Source organism: Maniola hyperantus, chromosome Z (genome assembly GCF_902806685.2).
Source record: "Maniola hyperantus chromosome Z, iAphHyp1.2, whole genome shotgun sequence".
Lineage (NCBI taxonomy): Eukaryota > Metazoa > Arthropoda > Insecta > Lepidoptera > Nymphalidae > Maniola > Maniola hyperantus.
This window is the reverse complement of record NC_048564.1, coordinates 8,266,664-8,288,951: the sequence shown is the minus strand read 5'-3', so window position 1 is coordinate 8,288,951 and position 22,288 is coordinate 8,266,664. Positions and strand designations below refer to the sequence as shown.

Below are 22,288 nucleotides of genomic sequence, written 5' to 3'. Positions count from 1 at the left end.
TCCAAAACAGGTTGGCAATCGCAAGTCCAGCGTACTTGTATTAGTAGAGATCAGTGGTTACATTGAATTGTATTGTGTTGAATACATTGAATAATAATATTTTAGATTGACACCACAGAGCCTACCTATTCAATATTAGATTCGATTCTAGAGATTATAGATTCAATACGTTTGTCGGAACTAATAAAATAACCATTAGAACGTTGTCATCTCATAATAATCGGTCCCTGCTCCGGAATTACTCTTATCGTACAATTTACCAAACTGAAATGCTCAACAAAATCTGGATTCCATTTAGAAATTGCTGTCGGCACCATACGTCGTGTACTGTTTCAAACTCTTATTTTATAAGAAACTTTCCAGAAACACGATGTTCTGTGCTCTGTAATGGCCTAACCATCGCAACGGAAGAACGCCAAACCCCCAATGTATGCATGGGTTTTTATATTAGTAGTGGATCTAGGTATGAGAATGAGAAAACTAACGGTTTTACGCATTTTTTTGAGCATATTGCCTTCAAGGGTACTAGAAAAAGAAACAAGGCAGCTCTTGAAAGCGATATATCAAACACGGGAGCAAAATTCAAATGCTTTACAAATCGTGAAATGACGGTCTATTACGTAGAAAGCCTTGCACGAGATTTACTCTACGCAGCAGATATTTTGTTTGACTGTGTCTTCAACAGTGCGTTTGCTAGCGACGAAGTAAAGCACCAAAAGAATGTAGTTTACCAAGAAATGTTGGAATACGATGTTTCCCCGGTGAATGTATTGTATGATTATTTACATTTAACAGCCTATCAAGGAACTCCACTGGCACAGACCGTTATGGGGCCAAGTAAAAATCTATTCAGTTTAAATAGTGACAATTTGAATAATTTTGTATCGAAAATGTTTATACCACAGCAAACTGTATTAATTGCTGTTGGTGGTATACAACATGAGTCTATAGTAAGTTTAGGTGAAAAGTATTTGGGCCATGTATTGAATCAAGGACCCATCGATCTTGGTCCGAAGAGATATACAGGTTCTGAGATCGTTTACAGGAATGATTCTCTACCATTAGCTCACGTGGCAATCGCTGTAGAAGGACCGTCTTATGCTGATGACGACAGACTTATAATGGATTTGGTTACTTCATTCTTAGGAGGGTGGGATGCGTCTCAACCGAGTGGTATAAATCATGGAACACGTATAGCCCACTTCGGTTCTGCTGGTGGCTTATGTGAAGCATACAAAGCCTTCAATTTTCACTATAGAGACACTGGATTATGCGGCGTTGAGTTTATATCACCAAGACTCGAAACAGATGACATGTTATTGACTATTCAAGATGAATGGATGAGATTATGCCACATGATAAGTGATGGTGAATTAGTGAAAGCAAAGAATGAACTCAAGTCTAAAATACTAAACAAAGTTCAAACCACCACTGGCGCATTTCACGATATTGGTCAATATATTATCTTTAGAGCTGGATACCGGCCCACTATTTATGAGCAAATGAAAGCAATTGATAATATAACGGCAGATACGTTTAAAGGCATATGTTACAAATATTTCTATGACAAATGTCCAGTAATTGCTGGTATAGGATCGACAGAAGGGCTGTTGCAGTATTCAAGAACCAGAAGTTGGATGTATTGGTTAAGAGTCTAACTGACCATTATTTATATATTTCAAGCAACAAAATTATATCTGTAACTTTTGCTACGTACGTAAACTATTTTGTGTCAATTTTTATGTTTTTAACCAGTGATGTAATTATTTTGTTCTCGTCCCGCATAAATTTTTAATGGATAGAGTGCTGGCATTGAGCACCATGTCTCTGGTACTGCTAAGTCAATGCGGGTCGGTAGTTGGTACCGATCGGTGCGGAGAAAATAGCCTCATAGGAGCTCTCACATAAAGAGACAGGTAATAGGAAACCATAAGATAATTTTACCCGCACCGAGTGATACCAACCCGCACCGACTTGTCGGTTGTCGGTACCGGAAACCTGGTTCTTTATGCTAGCACCTTAAACCAATTTGAAAAATATATGTTCTTCCACTAGGAAATAATAAAAAGCCATGGATATAAAATTATAATTTATTATTTCGAATAGAGCTACATTAAAAAATATTAATCATGAGTATAAAAACGAGTATATAGGTTTCGATAAGACAATGTTTCGAACATCGAAACTTTGGAATGTACAGACGTGATTACCGATCTAAAATAAACCAAAAATAATATTGTAAGATAATAATATAGCACATAAATAATTATGTAATTATTATGAGAACTAATTAAATGCTTAGCATAGCAGTATTTCTTATTGTTTTTAAAATATGACATTTTCAATAGAATTCATGCAATATTTGGCGTTTTGATAATTCAGCGCAATGTAAAGTGGCGAAAGATTTTCGGCTGTACCTATAAAAATCGGCTAAAAATAGTTCAGTTTTCCAATAGAGAACGTAGAGAACTTAAAAACCCTTTTATAGATTCACTTTAACACAAGGCAAATAATTAGATCTCAGTTCATTCATCTTAGTTAATTCTGATTGTGATAAAAAATTATCAAATAGGTACATATTATAATCGTGCATTTCAGTATTTAACTAAAGTCTAAATTATTACAATTAAGTCTGTGGTTAACATCGTGCATTAGATTTTTTTTTTTCATGTTATGCTATACAAAGATACACATTATATTTTGTGATGACATTTTTTATTACTTATTGAAATGCTTTTTCTAGTACTGTGTAGTTTTCAGTTACAAAAAATTCAAAAATTAATTCAAAATCATCATCGAGCACGGTACTAAAAAAACTTTGCTTGCGATAAGCTTTATTGTTACACAAAACTAAATTATTTTTATAAATCGCAATTAACATTTTTGATAAGATTAGTAAAAAGTCCATAAATAAAGAAGACATAAATTACTACAGATCGGTAAAAATCACAAGAGATTTGTTCGTAAAACAATTATTGTTCTCAAATACCTATAAAATATAAAATCACAACAGTAGAGAGCATCGCGTTTGAGATTATGAATTAAATAAAGAAATACAAAGTAGAAAAATCCAGTATGGATCATACAACCGAAAATAAATTGTACGTATTCATTTACAATTTCTTGATAATACACGAGAAAATAAAAACTAATAAGAAAATCGAAAACATGATTTATGCAGTTTTGTTACGGCCGGATACTAAAAAATTGGATAACGCGAGTTTATTAGCAAGCGGTTAAATGCACAATGCACTATAGCAACCACATTGCTATTAACAGATATTATTGCCATCCGTCGAAGTAACTAAAAGTCGGTACCCCATTTTCTTCGAACTTTCCTTCTTCAACTATCGAAATTTTTGCGATAACATCGAAGGAGCTCAGTAGATTACGAGTGCAGTGCTTATTGAACCTCGCTCCTCAATTTATTGTTCGAGTGTTGAATCAAATCAATCAATAAAATTGATTTAGGCTAAACGCTTAATTTTTTTTTTACTTGTCGTACAACTTGTTTTTCAGATTTAATGACAATAATATTTAGATTAAATAATATAACTACTTGGCCTTCGGCCTCTATATCATTCATGTGCTGATAAATGTTGGGATACGACTACTGAAGCACTAACTATAGTCAAAAAGAAGAATATCACTAGATTCCGTGATATCTTAGTCAAAACAGTTTATAAGCAAAACTCAATTATATTGAATTTGTAACCAAATTAAGTTTGTATTGATTTATGTTAGTAAATTCTGTTTATTTTACCGTATTATACAAACCAAAACGGATAATACGAAATTTTAATAAACTCTGGTTCAAGTAAAAATGAAAAAGCCAGAAAAACTATCATCAGAAAAGGCCCAGACCTAATCTCGTGCTTCAGTCGTTCATTTTAACCACAACGCGGTGCAAACACTATCCTCACAGACCGTTGGACACCAATAAAATGTATAAAATCTCAAAAACCTATACAATCCATCAGTGACACTACTCATATCACATTTGACACAAAAGCAGCCTTTAGTTTACGAGAGATTCCATCTCTACGGGACGTAATTTTTTCTATCACTGCACCTAGTCCGAACCCCGATCTATAGCTGATATACTGGCCAATTAAACGAAACAATCGTCATTGAGGGGGAATAAAGCTGCAGGTAAGAATAATTTATTATTATTATCCATTTCTAAATTACGATCTATTTATAGTTTTATATTACCAATGGACAGATCTCTTTCAGATTCAAAACTGTAAACGTTGTTTACTAGAGGTTTTTATTTTAGATTTAATTAACAACATCATAAGTTGTAAAATATGAGTGTATGGATCATCGAATATAAACAAGACTTCTGTTAAGGTCTTTTTGCGCAATTGGTTTCCCTTCATTTTACGACACCGGAATCAAAAACCTCCCGACCGATAGGAAAAACACACTTTCAAAACTTGTGTGCAATCAGCAATAATTGAATTAAATAAAAAGTCTTATTTATATTTGATCGACCCTAATATAACAGTAGTATCTAAATGATTTACATATATTGCTTGCCAGTTCAGTAAGTATCCCCATTTCACCAAGATAAGTGCTAAAGAAGTAAAGTGGAGAAGGTAATAAGTTACGTCTCTGTGTTTGTTTTCATCTTACAAAAAACTTGGTATACTTTCTAGCACTCTTGGGCTACTAGTGACTTTGCAAAACTGAAGTGTTTAGAATTGTAAGAAAAAGAACCTGAGTAATGGAGGGTTGGTTAAAATTGCCTTTTAAAATTAGATTTTAATGGCAATCTTTTTTAACTCTACAAAGATTAAATTCTATAATATGTATATAATATAATATATGTAAATGGATTAGAAGCTCCTTTTTACCCTGATTATAATGGAGTAAAAGGAGTGTAATTATCTTAAACGCTACACATATTGGCAATAGATGTAAGATACGAACTACTTGACACCTATTACAATAATAATATGGCGAGAAATGACGAAATTGACAGATTTTTGATAATAACATTACTTGAGATTACACATGTTACATAAGACGCATTGGTGAATATTTTGTTAATATATTCTCATAATTATAAAGTTGTAGACGGTTATAGTAGTTTATGAGTTTGTTAACAACACACCGCACGACATTATTTTTTTATCATTCGGCATTCGTAATAATAATATGTTCGATCGTGATTTTTTTTGGTGAAAATACGAATGTTCAAATACAATATTGTAACTAAAATATTCCATTATTTCTGTTACGCAATATTGTAACTACAATATGGCGTAACAGAAATAATGGAATGTAAACCCTGCATATAGAATAAGAAAATCAAACAATTTAAAGACAAAATCCTGAGAAGCAGCGACTGCCCTGTAGTAGTTAAGGAATCATCACTCCTAGAAAAAAGTACTAATGACCGCAAATCGTCCTATGCGGTGATTCTTTTAAGAATGCTTCGATATGATCGACAGGTCAATTACTGGCTGTCGTTGTGTGACTGAAAGAACAATAAAATAATAAATTGCATTTGGTACCAAGAATCGTACCATCATAACTTTTCTAACAAAATAAGTACAAATGCGTCTTATGTTCTTATTTAATAATTCCTTACAGCTAATTTGTCATGAAAAATCCTGTATATAGACATCGATATTTGAGCACTTATCATAATTAATTGGTACATTAATTGTATGTTCTTGAAAAGTATATTATACAATATAAAAGAGCACTGTCTAAGAGTCAAATTAATAAAATCATAATATTAAAATACAAATAAATAATCACCAAACTTATTTTTTCTGAACAATCGTTAATATTTAAACAACATAAAAGAGCACGGTCTATAAGAGTCAAATTAATAAAATCGTAATATTAAAATACAAATAAATAATCACCAAACTAATTTTTTTTGAACAATCGTTAATATTTGGTTAAAATCACCAATGCAATCTACAATCTGTATATATAACTATTCCTTTATTCATGAATTTTGAAGAAAAAAGTCATTCAAAATAAAATATAAATCTCAGCCATATTAAAATTTATGACGGTGTTGTTATCAATGTTTTTATTTATACGGATTCCAGATTGCATAGTTGTGATGCATCATGTATACTATAGTGTCTTTTAAAATGATTGTGATTTACGACTAAACTTCTTAGCCGTACTTATTGAGTATTAATTTGTCCAAAAAACTAGATTAACCTACATAAAATGGCGCCAACTACGAAACTAATCCGTTTAAGCTTAGTTCCAAGTTAGTCGAGACTGAATCCTAAAAAATGCCTATACATAAATCCGTTACATATAAAAGAGCATTGGTATAAAAAAAATTTGGTAAAAAATATCGCTATGTAAGTATAAATTCTAAAATAATAATACAGCTACCAAAATGGAATGTCACTTACGTACATACCGTACACAACATAATATTAATCCTTTGACAAAAAAATATAAAACTTATTTAACTCCACAAGTACTTAGATAAAATGTCATTATTTAATATTATGTTAAAATACTTATACCTTATCAGGTAGATTATGCAGACTAACAACTAATGGAATGTAAAGATATAAAAAACCTTATCATTGAAACGAATTGTTAGTTCTGTTACCCCTTAAGATTAATGGTTAGATAACCCAAACCACGATAATATAATTTCTTTTTTAAATAACACATCAAATGTTATAATAATATTTTGTAACGTTAATGTTTCCAAATATCTTACAGTCCGCCCTAGATAAATACGTGGAAAACATCGAGATAATAATATACTTCCTATTCTATGTAGAGGTACTATTATACACAGTCACAACGAAATTATTGAGCTCTCATGGGAAATCCTTGGAAATTGTTCTTAAATTAGTTTGAGAAGTAAATTGAGCGAGATTTTAAATATTTGTTGAGAGTCAATTTTATGTTGATATTTCCAGGGGTTGTTTAGGGACGGCATAAATCAAGTCCTTTTAAAATATAATAAACCTATGTCCGCAAAAACTGTACTCACTTTGTACTCGGTTGAACTAAGCGGTTGAACTCTAAAACGATGGGACGAATAGATAAAATTAAAGCTTTGTTGAACGCTGGTAAGAACTAAACAAAAACCAAAGAGTTCAAAATTGAATCGAACATACAAACGTCGTACAATCTTACAAGATTATACTTATTATATTAATTTATTTCACAAGCTGGCCTTATAAAATCGGAATGTATAATTTGGAATTGTCGTCTAGTCTTATCATCTTAAAATTCTTGCCACATCCGTAATGTGTCGAATCACAGGAGTTTAAGAAATATCGCTACAATCTCTGAATCGCAGTTGAAACGACGTCAAAACTGTTTATTACCTTAAATCAGGTCATGGCAGTATATTTTGTTTTAATGACAAATCGGAAACTCTACGCATGTACAACGTTAGTTTTAGTATATGCTAAACCTAAAAGTAGTTTGTTCAGAATCAGTAACAGAATCGATTGAAATCATTTTTACAACGTATACGTTTTATTTTGACCAAAAAATACTTTAAAATCCTGCAAGCTTAGACACCTATGTAGCTGAAGGGTTGATGCAATGAAGAACCAGCTACATATAATGATGTTTATTTTACACTTTACAATTGATATGTTATGTACAATACAGACTGGCTCGCGAGCCTTATATAATACAGTGGTAGAAGATGTTGACGTGACGAGCGGATGATGGGGAATGTGGATTTTTGTTTCGTGCAAAATCAGGAGGATTCTCCACAGCGTTCCAAATTTGAATGTAGTTGTGTGGCAGCTTCGAAGTTTTCTTAATAGCTGCCAGCCAAGTAACGGTAGAGGTTGCACCTCTACACCTAGTTGAATGACCGCATGCACCAGCTGCTTCGAGCCGTGCAAGCGGCAGCACGCATGATCGACGCCAGCTGTCTTGTTCGCTCATAGCCGCTCGCTTGGGGTGACCATGTTTTTGTAATAAAACAAAAACTCAACACAACAAGCTTATAACTTCGTAAATTTTCATTAAATACGAGTATTTGTGAAATTTGGATTCCTTATGTGAAAATATTTGACGTGTTTCGGTTATTGCGTAAACTAAAACTAACGTTTGTATATCGATATGAGAATGAACAACTACTCAATGAGATTAACGATAACTACTCAAAATCCTGTGTGAGACACAATTTATGAAATTATTATAACCAAAGATATTATAATTTACATGTTACACACGCGTCTGAAATGAAGATTTATAGCTACCACACTTAGGCCACATTCGTAGATAGCTCTCATCTACTCTCGTACGTTTTGTATCTTCTGTATTATTCATGAGCGAGAGCCGAAAGAATTTACACGCTATGTAATATGAACATAACATATCTATGGTACAATATCATTGAATATAACTAAAACAGTCACATGAGGTACATAAAAACTTTCAATTAAATATACCTAAAAACCTTGTATTATAGTAATATAAAAATATATAGACTTTTATCATACTAAAAATAATTGTACGTATAAAAAACTGTTCTACTAATCAAAACTAATATGTGATCTTATCATAAAAATCTTAAAATTACTAAGTAAAGCATAATTATATTTTCATAAATGATTAATATACACAATAAGGTATTTTGTACTGTAAGGTTATGTTTTAAAATCGTTTTTGTAATTCGTTTTACTACGAAAAAATTCAAATGTTGATAATATCTTTGTACATTTTATTGAGAATGGCATCATTTATATGTATTAGAAACTAATTGTTCAAGCTGCCTTTTATACTTTTACTTTTAACAGCTTGTCCGACATCAGTACCTACCGATTGAGAAAAAGCTATTTATATTTAAATGCATATTGGGAGGGTCATCATTGTCATAACGTTACTGCAAACTTTGATATGTAAACAAAAATAAAATATTACGTTAAAATTCTTCATTTTCCGTCAGTTGCGGATGCTTGAAGACTAGCTACACTATTCATGATAAAGCTGATTAAAACAACTACATTGGTTGAGTCGGCTTAAAGAACCGTTACTTATAAACTATTACCGTTTACGGGGTGCGTGTTAACTCTCTCAAAAACTTATCATTATATTTTATTTTTAGCATATGACGACTTATTTTATTTTATAACTAAGTACGTCATTTAACACACCTCGTAAATTATCACGATACAATGATTCAATTGGGTATTTTATTTTTGTTTCAGTCTTTGGAAATCATGTGGTGGAATGTAATGTAAATAATATTCAACTCAACAGCACAACTGTATACAAAGTTGCATAAAATAATAAAACATTAATTATTATTCGAATTGTCTTAAAAATTATATATAGTCGAAAACCGAAACCGAAACCTAATATGTATACAATAGGCCAATACGGCGACGTAATTAGACGCAACTGACATTTAATATTTCAGTGCGCTAATCAGGTCTAAATATACCGCTATATTTTACCGCAAGGAACATTGTGAAAGGTATAGTGCTACGTTTAGACCTGCCATTATTAGTTAGAGATTTTGCACACAAAATAACCACCTTTGACATTTAAATATTTATGTGGAAAATACTTTTATATATCAGGAAAAAATGAGTATCAAAAAGATAGACTTAATTTGGTGAATTTGATAATTGAGAAATAATTATATTGTCATAGTGACACTACTCGCAGATACAAAGTAAGCACTGGATCAAAACATATTAGCGTAAGGTTGGTGAGTGAATGACGTAGAGATGATATAACTTTATGGTCACTAAGAAACTAACTAATTTGTGCCAACCAATGTCTTAGAGACGAAGTGCGTGGATTTCACGCGTTTTCGATGGTTTTTCATATTGCTTCATTCTGATACTTCGTACATTACATATTTTGTTAAGTCTTAAAAAAACACTCTCGTGTCACTTTAACTCTATGGGCCAATATACCTTGAACCTAATTTAGTAGCAAAATCAATTTTTTTAACTCCTTGTCAATCTAATACTCGACTAGTCAAAATCATGCCATTTTGTCTGAAATTGAAATTGTGAAAAAAACTTACACATTCGATATAACACAACAAATCCTTTGTTTGCAAATGGAGATCTTTCAGTGAACCAGAGAAGAAGAAAAAGGAAAGTAAGTAAAAAAAATCAGCCTATGTCATTCATTCTATATGATTTTTTGGGTTTCTTGGTGTTAACACGACCGAAAATTAGGTTTGAATTCCAGCGGAACTGTTGAGTGAATATAGCAGCCAAGGTTAATGGGTCCACGTAATCGTCTTCGGCGACCGGAGCGTTGGGTGCTAATCATACTGTCTCGAGATTCGCTTCGAGCTTCGGAAGCGCGGCTTCCGCGGCAACCGGCAACTGAGTGTCAGCGGGCGGCTGGTACTTCGATTCCAACGGGCCCGACGCCGGATAACTGAAACGGCAGACGTACATCTCTATATCATATCCATATAGTCAAGCAGTTAACAATCAACATCGACAAGACAATTATTGCATACGTCAATATCTAAGACAATCGCAAAGTATATACATATTACAAAATAATTATTCGCCTAATCTCAAACAGAATATTGCATGTATAATTTCTATTAATAATTTTTTTTCTCGGAACTTATTTGAATTTTCAGTTTTATCTTGCAATTAAATGTACATATATATTATATCATAGTCTCATGTCCTCCTGACTGAATTTCAGCCACAGCAGCCAATCTCACCGAGAATAGCCATCTACGCGGAAGATATTATAGTACACAACAAGCGTGTATGCAAACATAGATGCATTTCCTCACTCTCATAGTCAGATAGGACGGCAATTCAACACGACTGGGGAGAGATCAGACGCAAGACCGACGCGCTCACCGAAGCCCGGGGAGGAAACACCACCAAGCCAATACCTAATATTTTTTGTCCCATCCCGGGAATCCAACCTGAGGCCACGTCATCCGCAGCCGGACATGCTAACTGCTAGAATATTGAGGCAATTACACATACAAGCTACAAATTTGCTAAGCGACATTAAAATAGATTTTTTGTTACAACATAAAAAAAAGTTACTTAAGTAATTTAAAATAATTATTTTAATTTTTTAATATCTTACGCGTATAATATATTTGAATGAACACCATCGCAAAGCATTTTTAAATTTTTAGACGAATTTTTAGTTTAATTTCGATTAGAATAGCTGATTATAAATATTGACACTTGATATTTCGACTAAGCACTCTTCCCTGGTATGCACGTAATAAGTAACACTCAAAGTCAAGAATAACTATTTTAGAACATTAAGCGCCAATTAGAAAATGTACACATCTGAAACAGTGCAGATAAAACTGACTAGCGCATTTCGAATGGCGCGGATCAATAATTGCATCCGAAATATAATAGCCAAACCATTGAGCGAGAGAAAGGCAATCAAAAATAATCCCTATCGTGGTATTTTAAAGTCATATTCGGCTTGGCTTCTGTGAACCAGACGAATTAACCTCTAGCTGAGCTAGGTTGTCTGGGCTGTCTGAAAGCATACCGGCGCAGTATTTACGCGCGGATCAATAAATGCATAATTCTTTAGAAACTAACTGAACCCCCGGCTTCGCTCGGGTGGAGTTTAGAAAATTGAGGGGGAGGTTGAATTAATTTTTTCTCTCCGTAAGAACCATCCTCGTACTTCAAGGAATATTATAAAAAAAGAATTAGCGAAATCGGTTCAGCGGATCTCGAGATCTGCGATTAGCAACACATTTGGTGATTCATTTTTATATTATAGATTGGACAATAATGTTGAGCTGTGTAAACCACAGGGACGTCTATATGACAGTCGCTTGGGTTTACTTGCGCAACATCTTCACGACAATATCCAAACCAATATTCGAGAAAATTGTAGTTTTGTACAAATTTTAATAGAAATAAAAATAGAACTTTTTACTGAATAGGAAACTAATTTGAAGCAGTATACCAATAACAACAAACACAAAATAATAAAAAAATACGATATAAGACATTGAATAAAAAAGTCAAAAGTAAATAAACAGCAGCCAACAATAACGAAAGAGTAAGAGGCTCCTGAGACGGTCAAGCGGCTTCGGCACATTCGGCCAGTAGGGCGATTTCGTAAAACCTGCATCAGTCATTATTACAATCTCAATTGTTGTGATTAGCTGAATTTGTGCTATTGTTGTTGCAACAATGCATTTTAGCCAATAGTGAGCGAGCGTCAACCAATCAGAGGTGATTGCGATCGTGACATTGTAGCTGTCATTCTACCGCAATCGCGCAGCAGTGTTCGATGTATGAGAAAAGTGCCGTTTGCCTGATCAAGCCGCTTGACGGGCGCAACAAGCAGCTTGATCAAGTAAAACAAATCTACGTGCTTGACGTCAAGCCGCTTGACCGTGTCGAAAGCTCCTAAAACACATGGGTCATGGAATAATGCGATTTTTAGTCTTAGTTTGCATAACTTTCTTAGCTACCGGCGATTTTCGTTCGAAAATCTTTCGTTTCTGATTATAGTCATTAGAATTGTTAAAATCGTTTATTTAATCGATACAACACAATAACTAATTATGTTGAAAATAAATAAACGCATGATTTTTATTTAATTATTCTCTTTAATAATGAATTCTAGCCCCATAAACCACTGCTATACAAAACATCACATCATTTGATTACTACAGTCCAACACCCTATTGATGATATGGACGACTTATCAATGTTGTTTGATTTACATAAACGATTTTAAGAATTTTAATGACTATAATCAGACACGTAATTGTTAGTATAACAAACAGAGATACCAACAAAATACAGCAAATATTTAATTTATCAACAAACCCTATAGATATTTGTGGTTTAGATTTTGACTTTTTGTCCGTTTCTTATTTGGGGCTCCTTATCTTGATTACCGACATTTGCGGTAATTCAGAGATGCATTTTAAGGCAATCCGCTATGATGGGTTTTTAGAACCAAAATAAATGGAAACATGTAATAATTCAATGTCATAATTCAAAACCACAAAAAAAACACGAAAAACAAGGAGTGACAAAAATAACAATTATTTGTGGTTAAAATACTTTTTCAGAGTTAACAAATCAGTCCAAACTAATTTAAGAGTTTATAAATTATAATGCGGTGATTGTGTAAATGCCTGATTGTATTCTCCCGTGAGCTACTACGTATGAAATACACCTTTTCATGGCACCATCACCTAATTTATTAAGAAATACTGACAATCCTTGTTTTCCTGCATGGCCTGCACGGCCCAGTGGGTTGTGTTGTTATTTTATTTGGTTTGCTAACCTAGTTAAACGTTCTTTAGTTTGCCTCGTATAACATCCAAAACGTCATTTCCATTCAAATAATGACCTATAAAGTATTTCAAATCGCAATGCAATAAAACCTAAATGTTCACAAATATTATTAAATTATATAAAAATAAGTTACTTCATGAATATTATACTCACTTGTCGACATCTCTCAAGTCTGCATTTGCATCGGCACGCCATTTGTTTTCAACCATGTTTTGTACACTGTAAAATATGAAAAAAATAACATTAGTATAAATACTTAGCCGATTTTTATCTGATAAACGTATACTACATCTAGTCATTCATAGAGCCTCAATAGCTCAACTGGTTAAAGGAGTGGACTGAAAACCGAAAGGTCGACGGTTCAAACCCCGCCCGTTGCACTATTGTCGTACCTACTCCTAGCACAAGCCTGACGCTTAGTTGGAGAGGAAGGGGGAATATTAGTCATTAAACATTAAAAAAAAAAAAGTCTATAAGGCGACAAAAATTAATAATATCGACTAATAACATAAATCAAAAAGCAATAAAATCTAATTGTTTACAAAATATATTATTAATATAATAATGGTGCAGATTCTCTTGTACACAATCACTAAACTAATCTAAATTAACAGGTCTAAATTTAGTGCCATCCTTTTCCGCAAGCATCATTATGAAAGGGATAGCAATAGATTTAGGCGTGTCATTTTAGTTTAGTTTAGAGTTTGTGTACAACGGAATTAGCCACATTATAACTATAAAAATAAGTTATATACTTAATATTATACTCACTTATCGACATCTCTCAAGTCTGCATTCGCATCGGAACGCCATTTGTTTCCAACCATGTTTTGTACACTGTAAAATAAAATTATTAAAAACACTCGAATTTGGTTTGATAAAAGTATAATTCCACGTCAAACCCAATAATAGTGGTACCCCAATAAAGGTGAGTAAAAATAATTAGGCATTGGTACTACTAATAGATTAGGCATTCCGAACCAATGGTAAATTAAACTAGTTGACGATTCAAAAGCACTTGTAAAAGTTTACTCGAATAGAAATCTATTCTATTCTATTCTATTCTAGGGGCCGTCCGTAGTTACCAGGTTAGGCAGTTAGTCTGTACTTAAAATCGATTTAGTTTCGAATTGCCCAATAAATTTATATTTTTCATTTTTGTAATTCAAGAATAGTTTAAAGAATGAAAAGGTGCATCGACATAAAATTAGTTTTACGAGCAGTTCTCATATCTACTCACACGTGCCTCATTTGGTCGCCTTGAGCACTCAGCTGCGCCAGATAGGCGGCCTGCTTACGATGGTGATACATGTGCACGCGAAGACACGAAGGATTGCGCATACGCTTCTGGCAGAGGTCACATTGTAGAGTTCCTTCCCTTGTGTCGTGTTTGTCCCGAATATGTACTTTCAGGTTGTATCGATTCGCGAAAAATCGGTGACAAGACGGACACTTAACCCCGCCCGTTTTGCAGTTCCATCCTTTACATAAAAAAATAATTAATACGCAAAAAAATCATATGGAAACGAAACCATACAATATTTTTATTAAACTTTATATTGCACTTTCCTTCGCGAATCGTACAATTTAGAAGAAGCTTTACTTACCGGACTCTTTGGCTGAATCTGGCGAAACCAGGTTATGAAGCATATCGTTGTCAAAGTCGATCATTAATTCACTGTAAATTCGCAAACACAAAAGGAATAAAAAAATAAAAAATGAAAATAAACTAGTAGGTACTAAGAAAAAAATGTGCTGTTTTAAATAGAAACATAAAATAAAACTTTGTGGATAACAACTAAGTAATAAGTTTAAAATTGAACAGTGTGAACTTCAAAACAGAATAGAATTAATACAAAGAATAAATGCAATGTTTAACAAACAGTAAACACTGAAGTAGTCGTAATAATAATCACAGAACGACATACCCATCAGAGGCGTATTCTGTATTTTCAGCAAGAGAAGGGCTATTTTCGCTTACAGGCCGTGGCTTCTTTTTGATGTTGTAACTATTCTTGTTCGTGGTATTCTTCAGCAACCTTTTAAAACAACAAAATTGTTTACTAATTATTTAACGAAATGTCTAAGCACGATATATTTTTTATAATAAGTATAGCTGATTTTCAGCTCTCGGGTCCAAACCTAAACTTATTTCATTTATTACACACAGGTAAAGTGCACCGGACGTCGAAATAAATCAATATTTTCTCGGCGACAGACATCACCTGCACCACCTTCGGGGGCGTTTATTATTATATTAGGACCCATCCCGGGTTCACCCGTTTCCGTTCGTTTGAGTGGGATTTTTGAAAATCAGTGTGGAATGGAATTTCTAAAAATCCTGAAACTCACACTTCTTTATTTTTTCCTGACAGCCCAAATACCAATTTTCATAGATATAACTTGAAAAATCGCGGTCCTAAATACAAAATTTCATTCCCTTTTCCACCTTGAAAAATCACAGACTTTCTTACAAAATTTCAAACCTCATTAGGGTTGGAATTTCCAAAAATCCTTTCTCAGTGAGTGCCAAAGTCATAAAAGAAACCTCTTGTCGAAACTTCCAAGTTAAGGCTGTGTGTTATCAGTCAGTCAGTCAGGAGTCATGTCAGGACAAGTCTTTTCTATACTATAATATATGATAATAATTATTATGTTTTATTTATTTCAATTTATTAGGCAACCAAAACAAATTACAATAAATATATTATAATCTAAACTAATTCTTTAATTACTAAGTTTTTTCCTATTGTAACTGTAGAGGGTTGCACAAGAGGACAAGGATTTTTTAGAATAAAGCATGCAAAGTTATAAATTATAATACCATATGTACACAATACCAATGACCAAACAATTATGTATTGTATGGTATTCTAATATTTCCTTAATCATTTTACTTATTTCGTTAAAGAACATTGGAAAGCTGCAATAAAAAATATCTTTGTCCAACTTCACAATTTCGTTATAAGGGCGTTTTCAAATAGGCCGCAAAGTGCCACGCGGGGGCAGCGCGGTTGCAATGCGATCGATGAAGTGATGCGCGGCCGCAGCGCGTAGTCGTAGTCACGTTTTTATTCATATGGATTTACAAAGCAGCGCGGCTGCAGCGCCGCAGCCGCGCTCCCTTTGCGTGGCACTTTGCGGCTAATTTGAACGCGCCCTAAGAGAGACATATTCTTATGATAGGATTATAATATGAAGTACTAGCTTATGCTCGCGACTTTGTCCGCGTGGACTACACAAATTTCATGCTCTTAGGGGTTGAATTTTCAAAAATCTTTTCTTAGCGGATGCCTGCGTCATAATAGCTATCTGCATGCCAAACTTAAGCCCGATTCGTCCAGTAGTTTGAGCTGTGCGTTGATAGATCAGTCCATCAGTCAGTCACCTTTTCCTTTAATATATTTAGTTTTTTTTTTTTAAATTTAAGAGTTTAAGAGTAATCTACAACTTATATGTCTAGTATGTTTCTCTGAGACAGTTTAGTGAGTCTATATTGGAATGTAGTACTTTATGTAGGGTCAACAAATCTTGTTGTTTACAATGAATATGGAGTCTTAGTCATGTTAAAAGTAAGATGACTAGCATGTGATTTTATTTGCCTGGCGACATAACATAGGTATATCGAAATTCACCCCAGCGAAACCGGGTAGATCAGCTAGTTATATGTATGTCATTGTTAAATATTTTCAATTAAATAAAAGGAGATTACATGGAAAAATAAAATATTTGTTTTGAATCCCTACTTTTCATAGCAATTCCAAAGACTTTTTTATTGAATAGATATTCAATAAATCCATGTAGATACATGGAGACTTGAAATTACTTATCACAAGCTGTGTTACGTTACGTTAACTTTACCTAGGAAGGAGATAATGCGACAAGCGGCAGACAGACAGTATGGTACAAATAAAATTAGCCGTGATCATAAACCAATGCTGAGATGCCAGGCACAGTTTCCAGTTGCCTGTAGCGGTTTTGTTTTGTATGTTTGGAATAGTGATACCACGTAAATTTGCGAGTCTCAAATCATTAGATGGCCTATCTGGCTGTGGAAACCTACTTAGCAAATATAATTATTATGGTAGTATGCAAACAAAATTATTTATTTAATATAGAACAATCACTACAGCACTGACCAAGCTAAAGAACATTAGGGAAAACTAACCGTTTCAATGGGCTTCGGGCAGCTTCATCTTTAGGGACTAGTGAGCTTATAGACTCTTGTGGGACTTCAGGGGTGATGGCTTCTTCACCAGATGGAACCCATTCGGGCAAACTGTCACTCACAGGTTCAGGTGGCATAGGTCTTGCATTTAACGAGTCATCTTCCAATGGTGCAGGGGGTGACTCGCTTCTCTAATAAATGGAAACCAAAATGCAAAAACTAGAAATCCAATACAAATGAGAATTACTTACTCCCTCACAAAATTAATACATCTCAATCACTTTAAAGTTATGAAAATTTACTATTATGGCCATTTCCATCTTTACGATAAATAATTACACAGATTACACTAATGCATCATTACTTATTTAATTTTTAAGGACACAATTCAAAATACTTTGCTGACAAAAAATGACATCAAGCCAAGTCCAAAATTAAATCTTAAGTTCCAAGATGCAATAAGTTTGAGCTACTTAGTTAAATAAGCCACCAAGGCCTCCTCTAAATGACCTTAAGGAATTTTTCATCCAAAAAAATAATTTATACAACATATTGATTTCTTAGTTCAAAGCATCATTAACAAATATCGGGTTGCTCAGATTGCTCAATTATCAGTATTGCAATATGAATACAATGTGAACTACAAGTTGGTATCAACCTACTGCCATCATTTAAGTCAATGAAAACATACATTTTGGTGTTTTCATTTACATTTTTGCCCCCGCATGGACTAACACAGCCCTGATTACACTAATGCATCATTACTTATTTAATTTTTAAGGACACAATTCAAAATACTTTGCTGACAAAAAATGACATCAAGCCAAGTCCAAAATTAAATCTTAAGTTCCAAGATGCAATAAGTTTGAGCTGCTTAGTTAAATAGTTAAAATTACATCAATCTGTTAGGTTAACTCTAGAACTTTTCTGCTCATAACCATATTTTAAGCTACTTATTAAAGTACATCATATTAATAATAATTTGAGGATCGGATTTTTAAAACAATTTAACTAACCTCTCTACCGCCAGTAAGTCCTTTCACCTGCAACAGTTCAGCTGTGTGTAGGAAGGCAGACAGTTCTTGCGTTCTTACATGGACTTCCCCACGGTACATAAATTGCAAAAGCTGCCGCAACTCTTGGTGTGCCACATCTTTTAAGATTACTATTGGATGTTCACAAGGGTTCATCTAACAAGAAAATAATAGAAACGTTACTAGCAGATAACCTTAGTAGGGAGCTGATAATTTAAAATAGGCACAGGTTTTTTGCCAAATACAAAAAAACATACACTTAGTCTGAGCTGCAAGATCCCTAATTTGATCAATACTCAGGATGCCTACATGTGTGATCATATTGTGTTTGAGGCTTCAGATAAAGGCTAAGGTATTAAGTAAGTATAAAATAATTTGTATATGTAATTTGTAATAAATATAAAACAATTGAGTTCATATAATCTGCCAACATACTGTTGCATGGTTTGGCAGCAAATTGGTGATTTCAATAATTTAATCAGAATATGACTTACTCATATTATGTTAAAACAATAAATATGCTTTCTTGTTATTATTATCATGTTATTTAAAGAATTTTTTTATTTAGTGAATAACCAAATTTGTGTTATCACTATATTGTCAATTGTCATACTACATATTTACAATCTATATTTACTGAAGAAAGCAAGACTATGTACCCAAACAACTTCTTATTGATATGTATACATAAAGGCACAATATGTACAACATCAAAACAAGTATTGATTTATATGGAAAATGTCTGCCTTTAGTAATGTATAACTACATGTATGTATGCATGTATTGAGGAAAATATTTAAAACTAACAAAGGCAATATGTATGAGTCATACCTTAAACAGCTCCTTGAAATAGGGACTGCAGACAGAGAGAATGAGTTTGTGAGCGTGTACATACTGCCCTCCAGCGGCCAGTGTCACGTCTACCAGGTCTTCGCCTTCCAACAACGCTTGGAAAGACTGGGACAAGTTTGCGTGGAAATCATTCCAACGCAAAGAAAACTGCTCCGGCATCGCCATCGCAGCCTGAAACTCGCCACCCGTAAATCAGGGCTGACGACGACGCCCGCGATTTGCGACTAACTGTACACACAACTTTCAGTCCCACTCGCGTCTCCACAGTCCACACTCCACATACACAATGAAAAAGCCACGGCACGTACTGAAAATAAATCACTAAATAACTGCCTACGTATGCATCTAACTACGCGCGCGCACAACCTGTCTGGCAAAAATGCATGTTAGCGAAAATATTAAATCATATTATAAAATATTCGCTTTGAAATAAATAACCACTTCTCTTTGCTTCTCTTTGCTTCCAGTTTCACGCAAGTTTCATGTTAGTGATTTTATTTTACATAAGACATTACTCTTTGCCAATTTCATCTCTATGGTTTCGCCAGTTTCCACCACAGAGTACCTACAATTGTTGTTTCCACTCAGATTAAGAACAAGGTAGATTTGGCATTAAAATAATGATAGCTTGTTAGAGCAAGCTAGGTGTATAGAAAAGCTCTGAAGAGTGATAGAGATGTCAACACAGTTTTTTGTCTTTGTCATAGTTTAGCTTTTTTTTGTTGGCCACGTTGTAGTTTGTGCCCAACAAACCTCTGTGATAGTAATTTATTGCGAATATTACGAGGTTTTATTAATTACATTTCTGTTTTAAATTTAGTATTGAAGGTGTGTAGAAGCCATTTATGTTGCATTGCTGTGTAAAAGTTGTAGCGAACGCAAATTTTGCAACATAACCTTTCATACGTAAGTATTATATGTATTATTTCTTTTGTTGTTTTATCCCTTTCGGGTATACGCGTTTGACAAGTCTCCTTATTCTTAGTCTGAGTAAAAACGTTTTGCGTATTAATAGTAGTTCTAGTTCTTTACATATATTCCAGGCATTGATTAATTATTGGTCTCGCTATGATTCCAGGGCAGGAACCATAGGGGTGCAACTCTAGAACATTAAAAAATCGCAAATTGAAAATCGCTTGTGGTGCCATCTAAGCGCGAGCACGGCTAAACAAAAAGAGAACAGTTTACAAAAGACGTCAATAGATGGCGGGCACATTGGTGTAATTTTAATGACATTAATAAATTATAACCAAGTTTTCATGTTTTCGTGTGCTGTAGTAAATATTTATATTTCTGTTAAATTTATCTGACCCTGCTTTAATAACAGGACTCTGTAGTCTGTATTTCCTTTCACCACCTCGATAACTATATTCTAAGGATTGATTTAGTGACTCGATTCATGCCTGAACGATTGACCACGGCTACGGATTCCGGACTTGTTTTTGCTTTGTGAAATGATTTTTCTGTGAATATATTTGTGCAGAAAAATGCCATGGAGATCTCGATGTGTGTCTGGATGTGACTAATTCGGTAAGTATAAAATCAGCTTACTCGTAATCTAACTCAAAATTACTTCAATGAGTCAAACTCTATGCACCATTAGCACATTAGGTATTTTATCATGATACTAGGTATATAGTTCCTGCGATTTCGTCCGCTCGAAAAAACTATTTTAGAAATCCCGTGAGAAGTCCAATTTTCCGGGATAAATGTGGCCTACAAGTTACAACCGTCTGATGCAAGCTATCTCTGTACCAAACAGATGATGACCACCACTTTGTCTACGTGGATTTAGGGTTTTTGGGAATCCCATTGGAACTGTTTGAGTTTTCCGTGACAAAAGAAGCCTATGTCCTTACCTGGATGCAAGTTATCTCTGTACTAACTTTCATCATAAACGGTTACACAAATTTACTGTAAAAAGCTAGCATACAGACAGGTTGACACACTTTTGCATTTATCATATTGCTATGGATTATTAACTACTAATTCTGTAATTTTTTTGTTTTGTAATTAAGTGTGCTTACAACATTTGTTTTGAACTTTATTGACTAAGTTATTTTTATATTATAGGTATCAGCTATCAACTAATTAAGTACAATAAGTAAGTATAGACTAATGCATATTTTATGTTATTACTTTTTCAGATGTTTGCATGGCTTTCCAAAACCTGGCTACTCCTCTCTTTGAAACCATTTAAACAATGAAAAGAGATAGTAGGACAACATTTAGAAAGCAAGACTGAATATATAGTTACGAATTATCAAATTTGCAATCACCAGTTTGAAGATCGTTGAAATACACCAGTTGTGGTAGTAATATGAAAATTATGAAAAGTAAATAACCAAAAATTTTGGATTTGAGCGTTACCTATTTCACAATCTCGTGGGTCTTGAATTTGGGTATGTATTTTATGTACCTAGTTACGAATTTATGAAAATAAAATATTTTACAAAACCTTAAAACCTTTTTATTTCTATAGTGTTTTATAATTTAGTATCTTAAAGAGTCAGTCTTGTAATATATATTTTTAAACATGTTTTAAACAAATGTTAATGGAATTATTGATATTTTTTTAAAACATGTTCAAAAATATATAATATTCTAGTAAAGTACATTTAAATAGCATTCAAATTTTCGCGCTCTCGCACGCCTAGCGCGCTTTTAGTGCCCTCTAGATGTGCGCACACGCGTAACTTTGAAAAAGAAATCTAGAGTCGCACATCTATCTCTAGTATATAGTAGATAATCTATGGCAGGAACATTTTTGAGATGAAATTATTATCGATATCTGCACAGACCAATAATTCAGGGCGGTAACTTTCTTCGAGGAGAAATCATTATTCCGAGGCAACTCTCCTTTAGTCTCTGAGTGCGACGATGTTTAATTTGACGAATGAGGGCAAATGCCATGTCCTTACTGTCACTGTCACTGTCAGTGTCAAATGCTATAGCTAAAATAAATGCTG

General features: G+C 33.6%; 1 protein-coding gene and 1 pseudogene across 1 annotated transcript; one reads left to right on the top strand and one right to left on the bottom strand.

Moving 5' to 3' along the window:
* The first annotated feature begins 266 nt into the window (after nt 1-266).
* LOC117995591 (cytochrome b-c1 complex subunit 1, mitochondrial pseudogene) lies at nt 267-1,658 on the top strand (annotated as a pseudogene).
* A 418-nt stretch (nt 1,659-2,076) lies between these two features.
* Nucleotides 2,077-19,802, bottom strand: LOC117995597 (protein bric-a-brac 1-like). The gene is made up of 9 exons (XM_034983580.2): nt 19,299-19,802; nt 18,450-18,623; nt 17,434-17,624; nt 15,194-15,304; nt 14,873-14,943; nt 14,506-14,746; nt 14,037-14,102; nt 13,419-13,484; nt 2,077-10,374 (listed from the first exon to the last, which is right to left on the bottom strand). The coding sequence occupies exons 1-9, from the start codon at nt 19,482-19,484 to the stop codon at nt 10,260-10,262; spliced, it is 1,221 nt and encodes a 406-aa protein (XP_034839471.1). The 5' UTR covers nt 19,485-19,802; the 3' UTR covers nt 2,077-10,259.
* Between the last annotated feature and the right edge of the window lie 2,486 nt (nt 19,803-22,288).

What these genes read in the sequence shown, in the direction of transcription:
- LOC117995597 (XM_034983580.2), bottom strand. Translation starts at nt 19,484, where the DNA reads ATGGCGATGCCGGAGCAGTTTTCTTTGCGTTGGAATGATTTCCACGCA. An exon ending in GGCGACCAAATGAGGCACGT is followed by an intron (nt 14,103 to 14,505) that starts GTGAGTAGATAT and finishes TTTATTTTACAG; the next exon opens with TGTACAAAACATGGTTGGAA. An exon ending in GACTTGAGAGATGTCGATAA is followed by an intron (nt 13,485 to 14,036) that starts GTGAGTATAATA and finishes CATATTTTACAG; the next exon opens with TGTACAAAACATGGTTGAAA.